This window comes from Apteryx rowi, unplaced genomic scaffold (genome assembly GCF_003343035.1).
Source record: "Apteryx rowi isolate R43461 unplaced genomic scaffold, aptRow1 scaffold_1020, whole genome shotgun sequence".
Taxonomy (NCBI): Eukaryota; Metazoa; Chordata; class Aves; order Apterygiformes; family Apterygidae; genus Apteryx; species Apteryx rowi.
The window spans coordinates 10,110-26,180 of NW_020447221.1; the positions used below are offsets into that span (position 1 = coordinate 10,110).

At 67.5% G+C, this 16,071-nt stretch overlaps 1 protein-coding gene across 2 annotated transcripts; it reads right to left on the reverse strand.

Annotated features, from left to right (window-relative positions):
• Positions 1-1,676: 1,676 nt before the first annotated feature.
• Positions 1,677-15,924, reverse strand: ARHGAP27 (Rho GTPase activating protein 27). Of its 2 annotated transcripts, XM_026065178.1 has the most exons (16): positions 15,914-15,924; positions 14,437-15,060; positions 8,470-8,925; positions 8,111-8,326; positions 7,793-7,909; positions 7,602-7,669; positions 7,331-7,418; positions 5,953-6,057; positions 5,694-5,792; positions 5,515-5,608; positions 5,089-5,214; positions 4,789-4,887; positions 4,604-4,681; positions 3,744-3,878; positions 3,133-3,238; positions 1,677-2,865 (listed from the first exon to the last, which is right to left on the reverse strand). In XM_026065178.1, exons 2-16 carry the CDS (start codon positions 15,043-15,045, stop codon positions 2,688-2,690), a joined length of 2,574 nt encoding a protein of 857 aa, XP_025920963.1. In that variant the 5' UTR covers positions 15,046-15,060; positions 15,914-15,924; the 3' UTR covers positions 1,677-2,687. The 2 variants fall into 2 exon arrangements, with proteins under 2 accessions (XP_025920963.1, XP_025920965.1); XM_026065180.1 differs by lacking the exons at positions 14,437-15,060; positions 15,914-15,924 and adding an exon at positions 10,452-10,546.
• Positions 15,925-16,071: the final 147 nt, after the last annotated feature.

Genomic DNA, 16,071 nt, shown 5'->3' on the forward strand with positions numbered 1-16,071 from the left:
GCTGTGTCCCAAAGTGTCCCCACAGCACCTCAAAGTGTCCCCGCTGTGTCCCAAAGTGTCCCCACAGTGCCCCAAAGTGTCCCCGCTGTGGACCAAAGTGTCTTCATCGTGTCCCAAAGTGGCCCCGCTGTGTCTCAAAGTGTCTTAGTCRCATCCCAAATAGTCCCCTCATGTCCCAAAGTGTCCCTACCGCATCCCAAAGTGTCCTTTTTGCGGCCCAAAGTGGCCCAAAGTGCCCCTCAGTGTCCCAAAGTGTCTTTGCTGTGGCCCAAAGTATCCCTGCTGTGTCCCAAAGCGTCCTCATCGTGTCCCGAAATGTCCCCGCATGTCCCAAAGTGTCCCCACAGTGCCCCAAAGTGTCCCCGCTGTGTCCCAAAGTGTCCTTATCATGTCCCAAAGTGTCCCAGACTGTCCCGCTGTGTCCCCGCTGTGTCCCAAAGTGGCCCTGCTCTAGCCCAAAGTGTCACCACTGCATCGCAAAGTGTCCCTTTGTGTCCAAAGTGTCTTTGTCGTGTCCCAAATAGTCCCCTCATGTCCCAAAGCATCCTCTCATGTCCCAAAGTGTCCCTGCTGCATCCCAAAGTGTCCTTGTTGTGTCCCAAAGTGTCCCCACTGCTGTGACCCAAAGTGTTTTCGTTGTGTCTCAAGGAGTCCCCTCCTGTCCCAAAGCGTCCCCTTGTGTTCAAAAGTACCCCTYGTGTGTCACAGCACCTTCATTGTGTCCCAAAGTGTCCCATGGCCTCCCAAAGTGTCTCCTGGTGTCCCTGCTGTGTCCCAAAGCATCCCATGTCCCCAAATATTCCCCCCCCTGCATCCCCTCATGTCCCCGCTGTGTCCCAAAGCATCCCCTTGTGTCCCTGCTGAGTCCCAAAGTGTCCCTGTAGAGCATCCCCTCCTGTCCCAAAGTATGCCTGCTGCATCCTGGAGGGTCCCCATCATGTCCCAAAGTGTCCCCGCTGAGTCCCAAACCATGCCTGCTGTATGCTAAGCTGTCCCCCTCATGCCCCAGAGCATCGCCCCTGTGCCCAAACTGTCCCGTCACGTCCCAAGGTATCGTCATCATGTCCCAGAACGTCCCTGTCGTGTCCCAGCATATCCCCGTCGGGTGCCCAAGCATCCTTGTCCCGTCCCCTAGCATCTCCGTTACGTCCCAAGGCACCCCGTTGTGTCCCAAACCGTTTCTGCCGCTGTGTCCCCTACTGTCCCTTTTGTGCTCTGTGCTGTCCCCGTTGGGTCCCAACCCATCTCCATCGTGTCCCAAAACGCGCCCCGGGGGCAGCTGCGATCCAGCCCCCGGCGAGAGCCCGAATTTGATAGAAACAGCTTCGGGGACCCCGCGCGCCCCCGGCTTCGCCATCCGCGTCCTGGCCATCCGCAGGCTCCGGCAGATGGAAACGGCATTTCTGCCACGGGGTGGTGCAGCGCGGCCGGGCACCGCTGCAGGATCCGTGCCCTCCGAAGCGGTTCGGCACCCAGCACCCCTCCGCGGGGCTGAGCCCTCTTCCTCGTGCTCCCAGAGCATCCCGTGCTCCCAAAGCGTCCCCTGCTCCCAGCCCCTCCGCGGCTTTGCAGCCAGGATTAAAGTGATGCACAGCAGAGCTGCTCCGGCGGGGGGAGACGGAGGAGCAGGATGGTCCCAGCACGGCTCCGGCGCTGGACGTGCAAAAAAAGTCTCGTTTGCGCACCCAAATGTGCTCTTTATTCAGCAAAATTCACAGCGGGGTCCTGCTGGATGCTGGCTCCGGCCACGGGTGCAGCCTGGCATCCCCGGGCTCTCCGCCCTCCTCCGGCTGCCCCGGGCTTGGGGACCATCCCCTGCTGGACAGCGTGGCCCCTTTTTGCCCCCTACACCGGGCTGCCCACCTCTCTTGCCCCCCCCCCCAAGAGCCCCCAGAGGGATGTTTCCGACGTCGGACTGACCCGACGCGCCAGGGTTCCTTGTGCCCGTCCCGCCTGCTGGACCTGCCATTGGACGTAGCTGCTTGCACAGCGGCACAGTGCCACCAGCCACGCACGGGACACGGACCTGCAGCCCCCCCGGCAAAGCGTCACGCCAGAGGGGGACATGGGACAACGGTGATGCAAGAAGGGGAGGAAAATTAAAATGCTGCGGTGGGCAAGGAAATGAAAAACAGGGATCATGGAGGTTCGGAGCTGGGAGGAGCATCGCGGCAAGACGTGCTCCTCTCCATGGCCTTCAGCTGTGCCCAGAGGGGGCTCAGGGCTGCATCGGGGGGGTCCCGTCCTTGTGGGGGCTCGTCCCGGTGGGGGGAACGGCCTCGGGGGGCTGTGATCTGGGAGACCCTCCCCATCCCCACATGCCCCTGGGAGCTCAGCCTCCACGTCAGGAGCCACTCGCTCCCCTGGGGTTGATTCCCTGAGACCACCAGCCCCACCGGGGATGAGCAGAGGACAACGATGCCCGGTTCACGTGCCGCCGGCTCCGGCACCCGTCCCTCGAACCGCATCCTGGATTCGTGTGGCTCGGGCAGCCAACGGCACGGAGTCAGCCAGGCTGCCGTGCTCCGGCACTGCCCKTTTATTGAGCCGATGATTGCCACCACGGTCCATCGTCCAAGGACAGGCCAGCGTTACGCGATGCAACACCGAGAGTCCTTCCCTTGACGTTCTGCTCCTTCGTGTCCCTGCCGCTGYGCTTGCCCCTGCACGTCCCCGCGCTGCCGGGCTTAGCTGTCCAGGAAGATGTAGCTGTATTGGTTCAAGATGTACTCCACTATCTGGTTCTGGAAGACCATGTGCATGGCCATGTTGCCCTCCTCGCTCGCCGGTCGCAGCAGCGTGGGGCCAAACACGATGGCGACGCTCTGCACCGACATCCGGTTCTCCTCCTTGTACTCGATCACCCTGCGGGGAGAAGGACGGTGTCACGGTGCCATCAACACCCCTGCTGCCCTTGGTCTGCCACCAGACATGACCCCAGGCCATGAGCTGGTCCCGTATTGCTGCCAATTTGAYCCCGGGACCCTCTGCTCGCTCCCCTTTGCTGCCACCCTGCCCAGGGCTGGCTTGGCTCAYGGGGACCAGGGGGCTTACGGCTGCCACCCATGTTTTGGACCCCGCTATGGCTGGCTGGGCAGGAGCAGGGTCCCCGGGGTGCGCAACGGGTGTCACCTGCAGAGGTGCTGGAAGAGGACTTTCATGGTGTCGTGGTTGGCGGGCGGCAGGGAACACACCAGGTCGCGGACGCACCGGCCCCGCCGTGTCGGGTCCTGCATGTCTGCAAGGGAAGGACAAACAGGACGCGTTGGGGTGCTGCTTCTGTCCTGCAGAGCTGGGAGTCCCGTCTGGGGCCTGCCCGACCATGGAGAAGGGGACGGGGATGGAACGGGGCAGATCTCCACGGCATGGCTCCCGCAGCACTGCTGAGCCCAGCAGCACGGTGGGGAACCTCTCCTAGGTCCCAGGGGTGCTGTGAGGACCTGCTCATGTCCTGGGGTGTCTGTAATCTGGCCCTATCCCCAGCACCATGCTTGGCCAGGGTGACTTCGGGCATCACGACTGGTACCCACTGCTGTCCCCAATGGCCGCTGGGGATGTCCCTTTCCTCCAGCCTTGTCCAACATGGACCCTGGGGTGGTCTCAAAGAGGGAACCATCCCTGTGGAGCCACCCCACAGCTCCAAGCCTGCTTAGTCCAGGGGGGGAGTAGTTTGGGGGGTGAAAAGTGATGGGAAGGGGCAGAGGAGCATCGGCACCGAGGCTGGACCTGTCTCCTGGCCTTACTGATGGCAGCGATGAACTTGTCGAAGTAAGCGAAGGGGAAGAGCGGCTCCGGCAGCTCACGGAAGAACAGCTTCAGGGCCCCGGTGATGACGTGGATGTCCTCCCACCGCCCGTCGTCCAGGTCGAGGTTCTCATCTGCAGGGACGGGGCAGCACTTCAGGCAGGTCCCCATGCACGGTGTGGGACCCACACTGTTTGCAGGCTGTGCTGCCCGCCGGTGCAGCCCCGCAGAGCTGGATGGACGTCCCACCAGTCCTGATTGGTTATGTGAGCCCACGGGGATGACCGGGACACCTTGGGGCTCCCCCTGCCACCCTTGGCTCTCCTGCTGCTCCAGGGAGCTGCGTGGCTCCGTGCTCCCGCACGTAACAGGGTAAAACCAAGAGGAAAAGCAAGCCAAGCTCTGCCTGAGCAAGCTCCACGTCCACCTCCCAAATCCCCTCTTATTTGGGGAGATCGGCTTAGCAGCTCCCCACTGGGACCCAGCTCACTTTAACAAGACCAGGCCTGGACAAGCTGGGGATTGAAGGGATTTCCCAGAGCCCCGGGGATGGGAGAGGATCTCCCCACCCATGGGGCTCCCATCCTTTCCTCTCCGGCTGAGCACAAGCGACATTTCACCCCTCCAAGCTGGAGACCCTCATGCATGAGGCCCTCAGAGACCCTCAGCTTTACATTTGCATCTTATTTCCACTACGGGTTTTCCCAGCTGTGATTTTTCTGCCCCGGGAAGAGAAGCCCTGCAAGCTGCAAAGTGCCGCCAGCATCTTCAGGGCTTGACTCCCCATACGGAGATGAGAAGAACCGGTGGGAGATATTTGAGGGGGGTAGAAGAGAAACCGAGCCACCCCTGGCCCTACCGTGGTCCACTTTGTAACGCAGTTTCTGGATCGTCGCCAGGTTGCCGCTGACTCGGTACAGTCCGTCTATGTCCAAACCTGGCAGAGGGTGGAAGAAAAACACCCGGTTAGGTGCAGCCTGGTGCAGCGGTGGCTCCCCGGGCTCTGCCCGTCCCCGATCCCTGGGCTCCCGGGCGTGACGTTACCTCTCCTCTCCACCGTCTGGATGCACTGCTGGACAAAGCRGGGCACCGTGCTCCGCTCCCGCTCGCACAGCGCTTGCAAGGAGCAGCCGAACACCTGATCTGCAAAAAAACCACACGGAGGACGTTTGAGTGCCGACGACGGAGCCGAAAGGATGCCCGGAGGCAAGTCTTGATGGGGGAACCACGTTTCCAGCGGGAATATGCCCACGACGTGCCGGGCAGAGAGGCATCTCTGCAAGATGTGCTCGAAACGGCCGGCTCGGCCCCCGGCGCGTCCCACGAGCTCATCCGGGCACCTACCTTTGATGTAGCCCCGCTCCCGCAGCGACTGCAGCGTGGGCCGTCTCTGCAGGAACTTGCGCAGCTTGTTGCGCACTTTGCTGGAGTCGTTCTCGCTGCCGGTGCTGCCCGTTGCCTGCCCCGATGCTGGCGGAGACGGGGGAGAGGTGAGGATACCCCCAAACGGGACCGGGRAGGGGATCGGGGCTGGGAGCTGGCGTGGGGGCAGCAAGGAGGATGCCGGGAACGTCGCCGCTTGGCCCGGACGTGGGGTGGGCACGAGGCCTCTGTGCGTGGGGTCAATGCGGCACCTCTGCCGTCCCCTYGTCCTTGCAGGGGACGTGTCCTGCTCTGCTGGTGCCACCCACGTGTCCTTCTGTCCTGGCAGAGCTGCCACGTTGCGGCCCCGAAAGCTTTGCTCCCGGGATGGAGGAGCTGCTCACTCACCTGCAGCCCTCCTCTCCTCGCCGGCTACCAGTTTCTCCCTGGACCCAAATTCGGCCCCGTTTTCCACATCATCTTCCAGAGGGAAGTCTGCGCCCTAGGAAGRGGGCAGGGTGAGATGCCTGTCGGGAGTGCGGGAGGTCTCGGGGAAGGGGACGGCCACCACGCGGGCGCCTGCTCACCAGCCGCCCGATGCTGTCCACGATGGCCTTCTGCCACGTGACGATGATCTGCTCCGAGTCGTGCTGGATGAGGAACTCCGAGCCCTCCCGCGTCTTCAGCTACGAGAGCAGCAGGCGGCGGTCAGGGCAGGGGCACCGCGCTGCTCCGTCCCCCGGCTCCGCGGTCCCCACGGCCCCAGACATGAACCGGAGCTGGGCAGCTGGGTCACGCACGGACCCCGGCGGGTGGCCACCGTCCCGCCGCCCCCAGGAAACTCACCTCCAGGACGTTTTTCTTGCTGGATTTGTCCTTGCTGGCCCAGGCGACGGTGGCCCCTCGCAGCTCCACCGTGTGCTCCGGCGTGGTCAGGGTGGCAGGGTGTCTCTGCGGGGACCAAGGGGACGATGGCACCAGCGGAGCCCGGCCAGAGGGGATGGGGCCATGAGGAACGCGTTGGGATCGCCCGCATCCGAGGCTGGGGTAAAACACCCAGATGCCGGACCCGGAGCTGCTGGGACTGGCCAAGGATAGGACCCCGCTGGGCACGTGCCGAAGCGGGATGTCAGCAGCTGGGATGTCCATGGGGTTTGGGGGGTCGGGGCTGCTTGCCACCTCCCGCAGAGCAGCCCTCCGGCCCCRCAGGCGGGAGGCTGGGTTGATTTTTGGGGCCCAAAGGAAGGATGGCACAATAAAAAAATCAGCACAATAAAAAAAAAATACGGAAGCGAGCCCACGCGTTCGCCTCCTGACACCGGCACCTCCGTGGTGCCCGTTTCTATTTTCCTCCGCTCCAAATGCAGCCTTTAGGACAACCTGTCASGGGTCCGTCCCCTCCCGAGGCACCCAGATCTCCTCCCTGCAGCCGTACGGACCAGGAGGCTGCCGCGATGCGGCAGGAATCGCTCCCATCTCCCTGGCCCGTGCCGAGGGCATCGTGGCTGCCGGCTGGGATGGAGCCGTGCCCGATGGACACCGTCCCCTCGTGGGACAAGCCCCAGCCCTGGAGGAGCAGGGTGTTGACAGAGCCCCTGGGAATCTTGAGGTTTAGGATCTGGGCTGGTCACAGCGTCTTGCGGGAGTAACGTTAACGTCGGGAAAGGAGGGCTAAGCGAAACGCCGCCCCRTCTTTGCCGGTTGCCGGGTGGACGTCCGCGACGGAGACATACCCATGGGGTTTTAGCAGGAACTGGATGTCCAAAATGCTTGGCTTTCCCCATATCCCATCCCTCGGGGGCCAGGAAAGGGCATCAGCCCTTGCGATGCTTCCCCTCCATCCAGCCCCTTGTYCATCGGTATCGGAGCGGTTCGCTGGAAGGGGCTGGGGACCCGCGGGCAGATCCCCTCCCACCCGTGTCACGCACGCACATCCCACCGGAGGGGCGGCAGCGTCTCCCCCCCCGCCCCGAGGCTTTCAGGCCGGCCTCTTTCTCTTCCCGTTGCAGCCTTCGCCGCAGGGTGTTGCAAGACGGCGTCGGCGCCAGGGTGCCGGGCGCCCCAGGCAGCTTCTGCATTTGGGCCCCGCTCGCGGGGGCCGTTTGGGCTTTTGGGGGGGGGGAGCTGGGTTTCGCCGCGCTTCCCTCGCTGCTGAGCCACCGCCGCGCGTCGCGAGCGAGAGCCACGGCCCCAGCGTGGCGGCAGGGACCCGCGGGACGCTTACCAGGGCGCCGGCGGACGAGTGCTTGGAGTCCTTGAAGAAGGTCAGGATCCCCCCTTCCAGCACGGTCCAGGACGAGCTCCAGTTTTTCCTGCGGACGAGACGCGGGAGGGTCAGTTATGGGGACAGCCGGGGCGGCCCGTGTCCCTTCCGGCGCTCCGYGTCCCCTGCGTGCGTGCTTGGATGCTGTCACCCCAGGCGGAGAGCCGCGGCGGGGGAGCGGAGCGGGTTTCGGGCATTTCGGCTTCGCCCGGCACRCCGGGAGGCCGCTTACCGTAGCCGCTTCCCTCTGTCCACCGTTTTGGTCCGGTTGAGCACTCCGGCCTTCTCGAGGCTTTTGACCTGGAAGGTGAAACCCGGCGGGGGTTTAAATCCTTCGCTCGCCGGCTCGCGGCGGTGCCCCACTCACCCCTGCCATCCCCGGGGTGCCGAGGGCTCGGTGCGCCCCGCGGCGCGGCCGCTCACCTTCTCTTCCCGGTGGCCCGGTGCCGCCGGCAGCACGCCGCTGGGCCAGGCGCCGAAGAGCCCGCTGTCCTGGCTGGAGCCGCTGCTGGCCCGGTCGTGGTGGCCGGGCACTGGCGCCTGCGGAGGGAGCGYGATGGGTGACGCCGAAGGCACCGGCTCCATCCCGGGACGCGGCRGAGAGGGGCGGGAGGAGAGGCGAGCGTTCCCAAAAGGGCTGGGAGACGGCTCCAGCGGGCACCCAGCCCCCTGCATCACCTCCCCACGCTCCGTTTTGCCCCCCCGGTCCCCACGAGGGATGCTCGTCCCCCCCTGCCGTACCGTGTCCACGGCGTAGTGCTCGGAGCAGAAGATGGTTCCCTCGGCCTGGCTCGGCCCGTACCAGCCCGGCGGCGAGCCCAGCTCCCCGGAGCGCCGCTGGGGCAGGTACGGCGAGGCGGCGGGCTCGTAGGAGCCCACGGGCGAGTAGTCCTCCTCGGGATAACCCTCCAGCTCATCGGGAGACAGGTCGGGATARTCCGTCTCCGGAGTGGGCGGCTGCGAAGGGGAGCCAGCTGAAGGCGATGCCCGCGACGTCCCCCGGCCGGGCATCCCGACGCGCGGCCCCCGGCCGGGCCGATCCCCCCCTTGCCGCTTCCCGGCGCCGGCCCGGCGCCCCGGCGTGCCCGCACGGTGCTCACCCGCTGCTCCGCGGCACGGTACTGCGCAACCCCCGGGTACATGCCCTGGGAGCTGCCTTCGTCTCCCGTATAGGGGGGGTCCCACGACGTCTCACCTGTTACCGAATTATAGAAAAAAGCCTGTCCGCTGGCTTCATCCACGTACTGGCCCCACTCGGCTGACTCAGGGCTGTGGGCGAGCGAGGAGGCGGGAGAGGCGGCCGGACTCACTCCGTCTTCCGCCTGCTCAAAGGGACAATCCCACGTGGTCTCGCCGGTGAGCGGGTTGTAATAAAACAAGTGTCCACTGTCCGGATCCGTGTGGGTTTCCCAGTCGGCCGCGGAGCCGCGAGGCTCCGTCGGGCCACGTCGCGGGGCCGAGCCGGCGGCCGCCGCCGCTGCCGCTGCCGCTTCCTCCCGCAGCTCCTGGACGTTGAGGTAGACGGGGGCGGGCGGCTCCTCGGGCTCCTTGCGCGCCTGCGGAGGGACGGGATGGGGGGATGCGTCACGGGCGGTTCCGGCGGCGATTCGGGGTGCTGCTGAAATGCCGGCGAGCCGGATCATCCGCCTCGGAGCCCAGCACGGGGGGGGGGTTCATTCATCCCGCACCGCAGCACGCGGGGAGCTTCCCGCTGCTCGGAGCGAGGCGCTTTCCCGCGGGGTTCGAGCCCCCCCGGCTCTCCAGCATGGATGTTAAAGGACGTCTGCACRGTCTCCTTGGAAAAGGGAGACCRGCCGGAGCAYGGCGGCACAGTTTGGACCCGGGGCKCCGTGGCCCCGGCGCCTGCACCCGCAGCAGCAGCCCATCCAAGCTCCCCGCTCGCTCTCCGGCAAGCCGGCCCCGTGCAGCGCCGAGGCCAACGGCTTCTTCACCACATCCCAAAATAGTTGCCTATTTCTGGCCGGCTCTGAAATCCCCCGGCTTCGCCGCCTCGCTCCCCGGCAGCCCGAACGGGTGGCCGGCGAGGGCTGCTCGGGTGCCGGGGACGCCCACGCCGGGGTGCCCGGGGTCCCCTGCTCTCCGGCAGCCCCGGCTTTCGCCCCTGCCCYGGTTTTGCTGCGTCGCTTGGTGTTTTAGCTCCTCTTGCAGCCTTCAAAACCCGCCCAGACGAGCGCTCCCGAGTGCACGGCTCTGCCACCCCCTTGCCCGCCCGGCTGCCGACGTCCCCGTTGGGACGCGTGGGTCTGACCCCCCCCGGGTAGCGCCTCCGCGAGCTGGAAAAACTCAGGAAAAGCATCGGCGTCAGGCTTCGGACCCRGGGGGAGATCAACTTTCTGCCTCGCTTCCTTGCAGAGCTTCTCCCTGCCGCCGGGCTTGTCCCGGCTGAGGCCCCGGGTACCAGCAYGGGGCGGTAGCGTTCCCAGGGCCCTAAACTGCTCCGAGCAGGAAGGTCACCAAAGCCGCGCTTCCGTGGTGCCTGTTACCCTTTGATCACCCCTGCTTTTACTGCCTTCCCGGAAYGGGAACAAAGTTTCCCTGGTCCTGCCCATCTCCCCGCGTCCCCAGCGGCGCCGGCCGTGACGCCCCAGGACCCTCTGCCGCGGCGCCCACGGGCACCCGCAGGGCGCAGGGMACCGGGGCGAGAGGCCGCCCTTGTCCTGCAGACACGGGACGCGAGGGGCAGCGATGGGGGGGACCTTCGCGGTGGCACCCGGTCCGGGATATGGGACCCGGCTCTGCCACCCGGGTCCCGGTGCCTTTACTGCGAATGCAGCTCCCCCCCCTTCCTTGCACCAGTTGCATCTTTAACYGTTTCCCTTTTCCCGCGGGAAACCGCAAGCCAGAACGCGCTCCCTTCTTGTTGAGCCGCTCGGGGACGAGCGTTTCTGGGCCYGGGGGTGCTGCCAGCGGCCCCCGGGAACAACCTGCCCTTGGCTTCCTCCAGAGCACCCGGAGAAAAATCAGGGAAGGAACCCCGGCGTCTCCCCGCACCCCGCTGCGCCGCCGCAGCCCATCTCCGGGGCGGCCCCCGAGACGCTCCCCAAACCCGCCGCCTCCCTACCTTGCCCAAATTAAGCAGCCGGGAGACCCTGCTCTTGGAGCGGTGCAGCACGCCGGCCGCCCGGTCCCCCATCTCGGCGGGCGCGGGGCAGCGGCGAGGCTCCGGCGCCAGGCGCCGCGCGGCTGACGGCAGGACGCGCCGGCGAGGCAGAAAGGAGAACCTGCCCCGATATGGGCCGGAGCGCGGCGCGCGCTTCCTGTTGGGGTTTTGGGGGCGGAAGAGTTGCCTGGAGACTCGAGTTTTGAGCGATGCTCGTTCGGTCGCTTGTTGACGGTTTTACACCGTCTTGCCACCCCGCCGGCTGCCGTCAGGGCTGCAAAATCCCGACGGTGGCGGTGACGGCACAGGGATCGCTCCGGGGAGCAGCAAATACCCCAGGGAGATGCTGGGCTTGGGGGGGACACCCAGGACGCTTCCAAAAAGGAAGGTTTTTCCATCCAGGATAGCCTGGAGATGCACGGCCACGTTGCTCCTTGCAGGACCGCGGGAAAGCCCGCGGCGGGGAACCGATGTCCGGTGGAGGACCGGCCGGTGTGACAACCGGTGCCACGGCTCTCCCGCTGCCCCCGGGGCGATTTCAAGCTCCTGCCGGCTGGTTCCTGCGAGCAGTGAGGAGACCCGGGCGAGAACAGGAAAAGCCTCYCCGGTCTCAAGGAGATGGGCTAAGGCCGGCCCAGCGCCTGGGCTAAGAGCCCCAGGGATTCGCACGGGCGTTAAATCCTCCTTTAAAGAGAATCCCCATCCCTCGAGGGCCGCAGAGCCGGCGAAAGCCTCCTGCAGGGCGACGAACGCCGGCGAGCGAGCAGAAGCCGGGATTTGCTGAAGCCTCGAGACGGCGCAACGCGTCCCCGGGTCGCCAAAGCCTCCGGCTGGGGCCGATCGCTCCGGGCGCCTGCGGAATTCAGCAGCGCCGGCTCGGGAGCAGGCAGCGCGGCCGAAGCATCCTCGCCGCGGTGCYGCCGCGGGGAAGGAGGCGCCCCGGCAGAGGAGATAGGTTTGGGGTTTCGCCCTCCTGTGTCCACGGGCGAGGAAAGCCGGGTGACATGGAGCGGATTTGGGGCCGTGGGAGCGCAGGGTGTGCTTCGCCGGCAAACGGAAGCGGAGATTTCTTATTGCCCCGCGGGCCTGACACGCGGTGCCGGCGCTGCACCCGGAGCCCCAGCTGGTATCGATGGGCTTCGGCTGAGCAAAGAGCACCGGGAAGGYGGCGGGAGCGGCCAGGAAGCCCCGGCAGTGCCGGGAAAGGGTGAACGAACCTCCCGGCACGAGCTCTGGCTTTGCCGTCACACGGGGCGGCGAGCCCCTTCCCAACCCTGCGGCTTCCCAGAGCGGAGCAGGGCGCCAGCCCTCCCCATCCCGCTCCAACCGAGGCGGCTCGCAAAACACATCCCTGCACTGCTCCTGGCGGGAATGGCATGGAAAAGCCTCCTCCAGAGGTGGAAGCAGCCCGGGGGGAACCCACAGCTCCTCCATGCACGTTTTTTCCACCCTCAACGGCTCCAATTCCTCCCTGCCGGCTGTTCCCGTACTGCGGCCGGGGTGGCAGCTCGGCTCGCGGGCGAGACTGGCCTTGATGGCACCATAAAGTAATAAACGGGGTATAAAATTGTCCCCCGCGGTGGGAGGTGTGACGGAGCCCCCCCTTCCTCTGCCGACCCCAAGTGTCACAGCACCCGAGTCACCGAGAAAGCAGGGACAGGGTGATGTCCCCCACCCCGGTCTCCCTGAGGGGCTTCCTGAAGAGCCAGGGGGGCTCCGGTGCCCGGTGACACCTCGGCCCCTCCGTTTTCCAGGAATGATCCAGGTCGGATCCCCCCCGCCCGGCACACGCCTGCCTGGCGGTGGTGGCCGTAAAGAGGCTCCTCCCGAGAGCCCGGGAGAAGCTGCCGCTTCCATCTCCGAGCCCCGACCGCCCTGAAACGGCGACCGGACACGGGGCCGCGCGCCGAGGCGGGTGCAGGATTCTCGGGAGCATGAACCTCCCGGGCCCGGCGTGCACGGAGCAGGTGCCCGGGCTTTTCCGATGGCATCTTGCTGCGTTTCCTATCTGCCTGCTTTTTTTTTTGGGGGGGGGGGGGAGCTGCATTTTTTTGCTCTCGTGCTGAGGCCGTAGCCAGAAGCGAAGCTCGAAACGGGAAGAGCGAGCCGGCCCCGGGTGCCGCGAAGCTGTTCCCACGCTTCCTCGTGCCGAGATCTCCCCCAAGCCGTTCGATTTCAAGGCTATAAAATGGCTGTGCRACCTGCTCCGTCCCAGCGCAGGGATCGCCCATCCCGGGGGATTGAGGGGGACACGACACCCCTGGGGGGGGGGGGACGCGGTCCCGCGCCACGGTCCCATGGGCTTGGCCGAGGAGAGGGGACGCGGGGACACCCACTCCCCGTTCCACCCGTGGGTGCAGCCAGGAGCGGGCAGCAACACCCACGTCCTCTCCACCCCGGGGCGGCCCGGGAGCCGCCACCGCGGCCGGGAAAAGCCCGGCGCTACTTACTGCCGTGGGGCTAGCGGCGGCCTCGGGGTGCCGGGGCCTCCGGATGGCCCACCYGTCTCACCGGGGATGCACCCAGCTCCCGCCCTCCGGCGCTGGGTGCCGGGAGTCCCGGGCAGGTGAGCCACCCGCCCCGCTCCCGAGGGGAGGAGTTGGTGCGACTCGCTTTTAACCCCTTTCTGCCTTCGCCGCTGCCCAAAAACGCCCTGCTTCGTGCCGCAGCCGGTGTGGGGGCACCGTGGGGTGCACCCAGGCCCCCTCGGCTGGGGGGATTCGCCCGGCGGAGCCGAGYGCCCGGGATGCGACGGATATTCAAGCTTGGTCTGGCTTCCGTGCGGCAGCTGATCCTTTCCGGGGCCATTTTTCAAGGGGAGCATCTCCATCCGCGGGAGCCGCCCCGGCTCCGCTTGCTTGGAAATGGGCGCTCTGCCTCCCCTCCGCTCCGRGAAATGYCRTCCGGGCTCGGCAGCTTTGCAGCTYGTGGATGAACCGGCTGCTCTGGCGAGGACGCGGGGCCCGGGCGCAGGGCRATCGGCGCCGTCCTTGCCGGCGCCGGCCCGCACGAGGTTATCGCTCGCCGCGGTATCGCTTCCAGTGAACCAGCCGCCCATATCGGCATTTCCCAGCGCGGCCGGTGCAAAAACCAGCTTCCCGGTGTGCAAAACTCCTCCGGTTCGAGCCACGAAGGATGGGATGCACAGGCGGCTTTGCAAAGTGCTCTCCGCTGCTCCGGCTGCTGAAAGCCCGGGCAAACCCGCGTCCCGCATCGCCGAGGTTAAAAACAAAAAAGCCGCGTGCGCACCGCGGCCGCGCCGCACCGCCGCGTCCAGGAGCGCTGGTTTTCCGCGCCAGCCCCAGCTCCTGGAATCATGTTATTTTGGTGGCGCTGCTTAACCGCCACTGGCTATGGAGCAAACCCACGGACGCGGCGTCCAGCTCTGCCAACGTYGCCTCGCTCCCGGAGCAGCTGGGAAAAGCCTTGCCCCAGGCCTGCCCAGGGACCGCTCGCGTCTTTTCCTCTTTTTTTTAAGAAAAAATGAGAATTGAAAGTGTTTGCAAACGGCCGCTGGGCGAGGAGCATTCACCCTCGGGGAGGCCGCCTGAGGTTGGGGAAACTGAGGCACGGCCTCGGCGGGAGGCGCTCGGGGTCACTGCCCGGTGGCGGGGGGGATTTCGCCCCTGCTGCTGGCGTAACCGCGTGCAAACCGACACCTCACCGTCCCGGCCAGGCCGGGGGGTTCGGTGCGGAGAAGGCGGCAGGCATTTCCTGAAGATCAGGTTTGCCCCGTGGGGCCAGCTCGGCGGGAAGGCGGGAGAAGCCCCGGCGGCACCAGCGGTGCCCGGGGAGCCCGGGGTGCGCGGCGGGTRTTTAGCAGCCCGCCGGCGGACACGGCCCCGGAGCGGAACAGCGGCGGAACAACCGAAGGACCCCRGCGTCCTGCCTGCCTTGGCCACGCTGCGGCCACCGAAGGCGGGAGGGACGGGCGACGTTACCGTACCTGAGCCACCCGGCCGGACCCCCGCCGCCTCCTCGCTGTCTCCGCGTCCTTGCCGGTGGCGTGGAGGGTTTYGGAGCGGCTCTTGCCGAACGGTGGCGAGTGGCCCGGGGGGTCCATGCTGGCATGGCCACGTGCCGCCCGGGGCTCTGGCGTTGCCCGCGCCGGCTCATCCGGGGACTGTGTGGGCCACCCGGGCTCGGCGGGGTGGCAGCTCAGTGCTGGGGGGCCGCCAGGCCGCGGGGGGGCCCGGGCCGCCCCGAAGGAGCTCAGCGCCGGCGGCGAGTCTCTCCCGGGCGCCGTGCCGGGGGGCAGAGCGTCCTCGGCGGCGCGGAGGAACCGGTACTCGTAGGCCGGCGGCGGGGCGGCGGGCGGCTCGTAGAGGGGCGCCGGCGCGGCCATGGGGGGCAGCTCCTTGACGTACTGGGCCGGGATGTAGAAGGGCCGGGCGTCCCCGCTCCTCTTGACGTGCCACCAGTGGTCGTTGGTGCGCTTCAGCAGCACGTAGCGCTCGTTGGGCTTGATGGAGACCAGCGTGCCGTCCTTGGCCCGGTACTCGAAGCCGTACTCCACCAGCACGTACGCGGCCTCCGGCGGCCCCGCCGGCTCCATGGCGGCCCCCTCCGCCTGGAAGACACGGCGCGGGGAAGGGGGCTGCTCAATCCCATCTGCCTCGTCCTGCCGGACTCCCCCAGAGATAGTGGCCGACGCGGAGGCGCCCCCGGCTCTGAGCTGAGGGGGGAAACTGAGGCAGGGAGGTGGTGCCCCCCCCCCCGCCGCCCCAGCAGCCTCCCCTGGCAGCAGTGTGGGAGCGGCGGCTCCGAGCTGGGGGGAGCCGGCAGGATCTGGGGCGGCTTCGCGAAGGCCCCGCTCGCGGGCCGTGCCGCAGCCGCGCCGGAAACCGTCGGCAGAGCGGAGCCGGGCGGCGGTTTCGCAGCTCGGCCTCCGGCAGGGCGCGGGGGGCTCGGCGGGGACGCGGATGTGGGGCCACGGTGCCGCTGCCGGGGGCGGGGGGGCCTCAGCAGCCTCCTGAGCCCGGCGCGGCCCCCCCCGAGCTCGGCCGATGGCCCCGCGATGGCGGGGGCTCGGGGCGAGCGGGAGGCGCCGGCCCGAGGCTGCCTTCGCCCTCGGCGCTGGGGACGGGGGGGCCGCGACGTCCTGCCGGGTGACCAGCCGTCACCCCCCGCCTCGGCACAAGAAGGATCCGGCCCTGGGGGCGCACGCAGGGCCCGGCGACGCCGTCCGGCCAGATCCCCCCCCCCTCACCAAAGCCGCTCGCCCACCCTGCGCCCATTCCACCCAAAATGGCCTTGCCGGAGCCCCCCAACACGGTGCCGGCACCGCGGCGGCCCGCCGGCACCCCCGGCCATGAAGGCGCCCCAGCTCCGCAGGGAGCCGCCGAGCGGACRGACCGGCAGCCGCCCCACAGCCTCCGCACCCACCGGCGTCGCGCACCCCCCCACCCCGGCGCGGCGCTTACCTCCAGCCCCCCGTGCGGCGGGGAGCCGGCGAGGCGGCCCGGGCGCGCGGCCTCGGAGCAGCCGCCGCCGCCTGCCTGTGCCTGCGCGCCGGGCTGGCGGTGCCGGTCTCGACTTGCCTGTCGGGCTGCTGCCGCTGCCGCCGGTTTCCTGTCGAGCG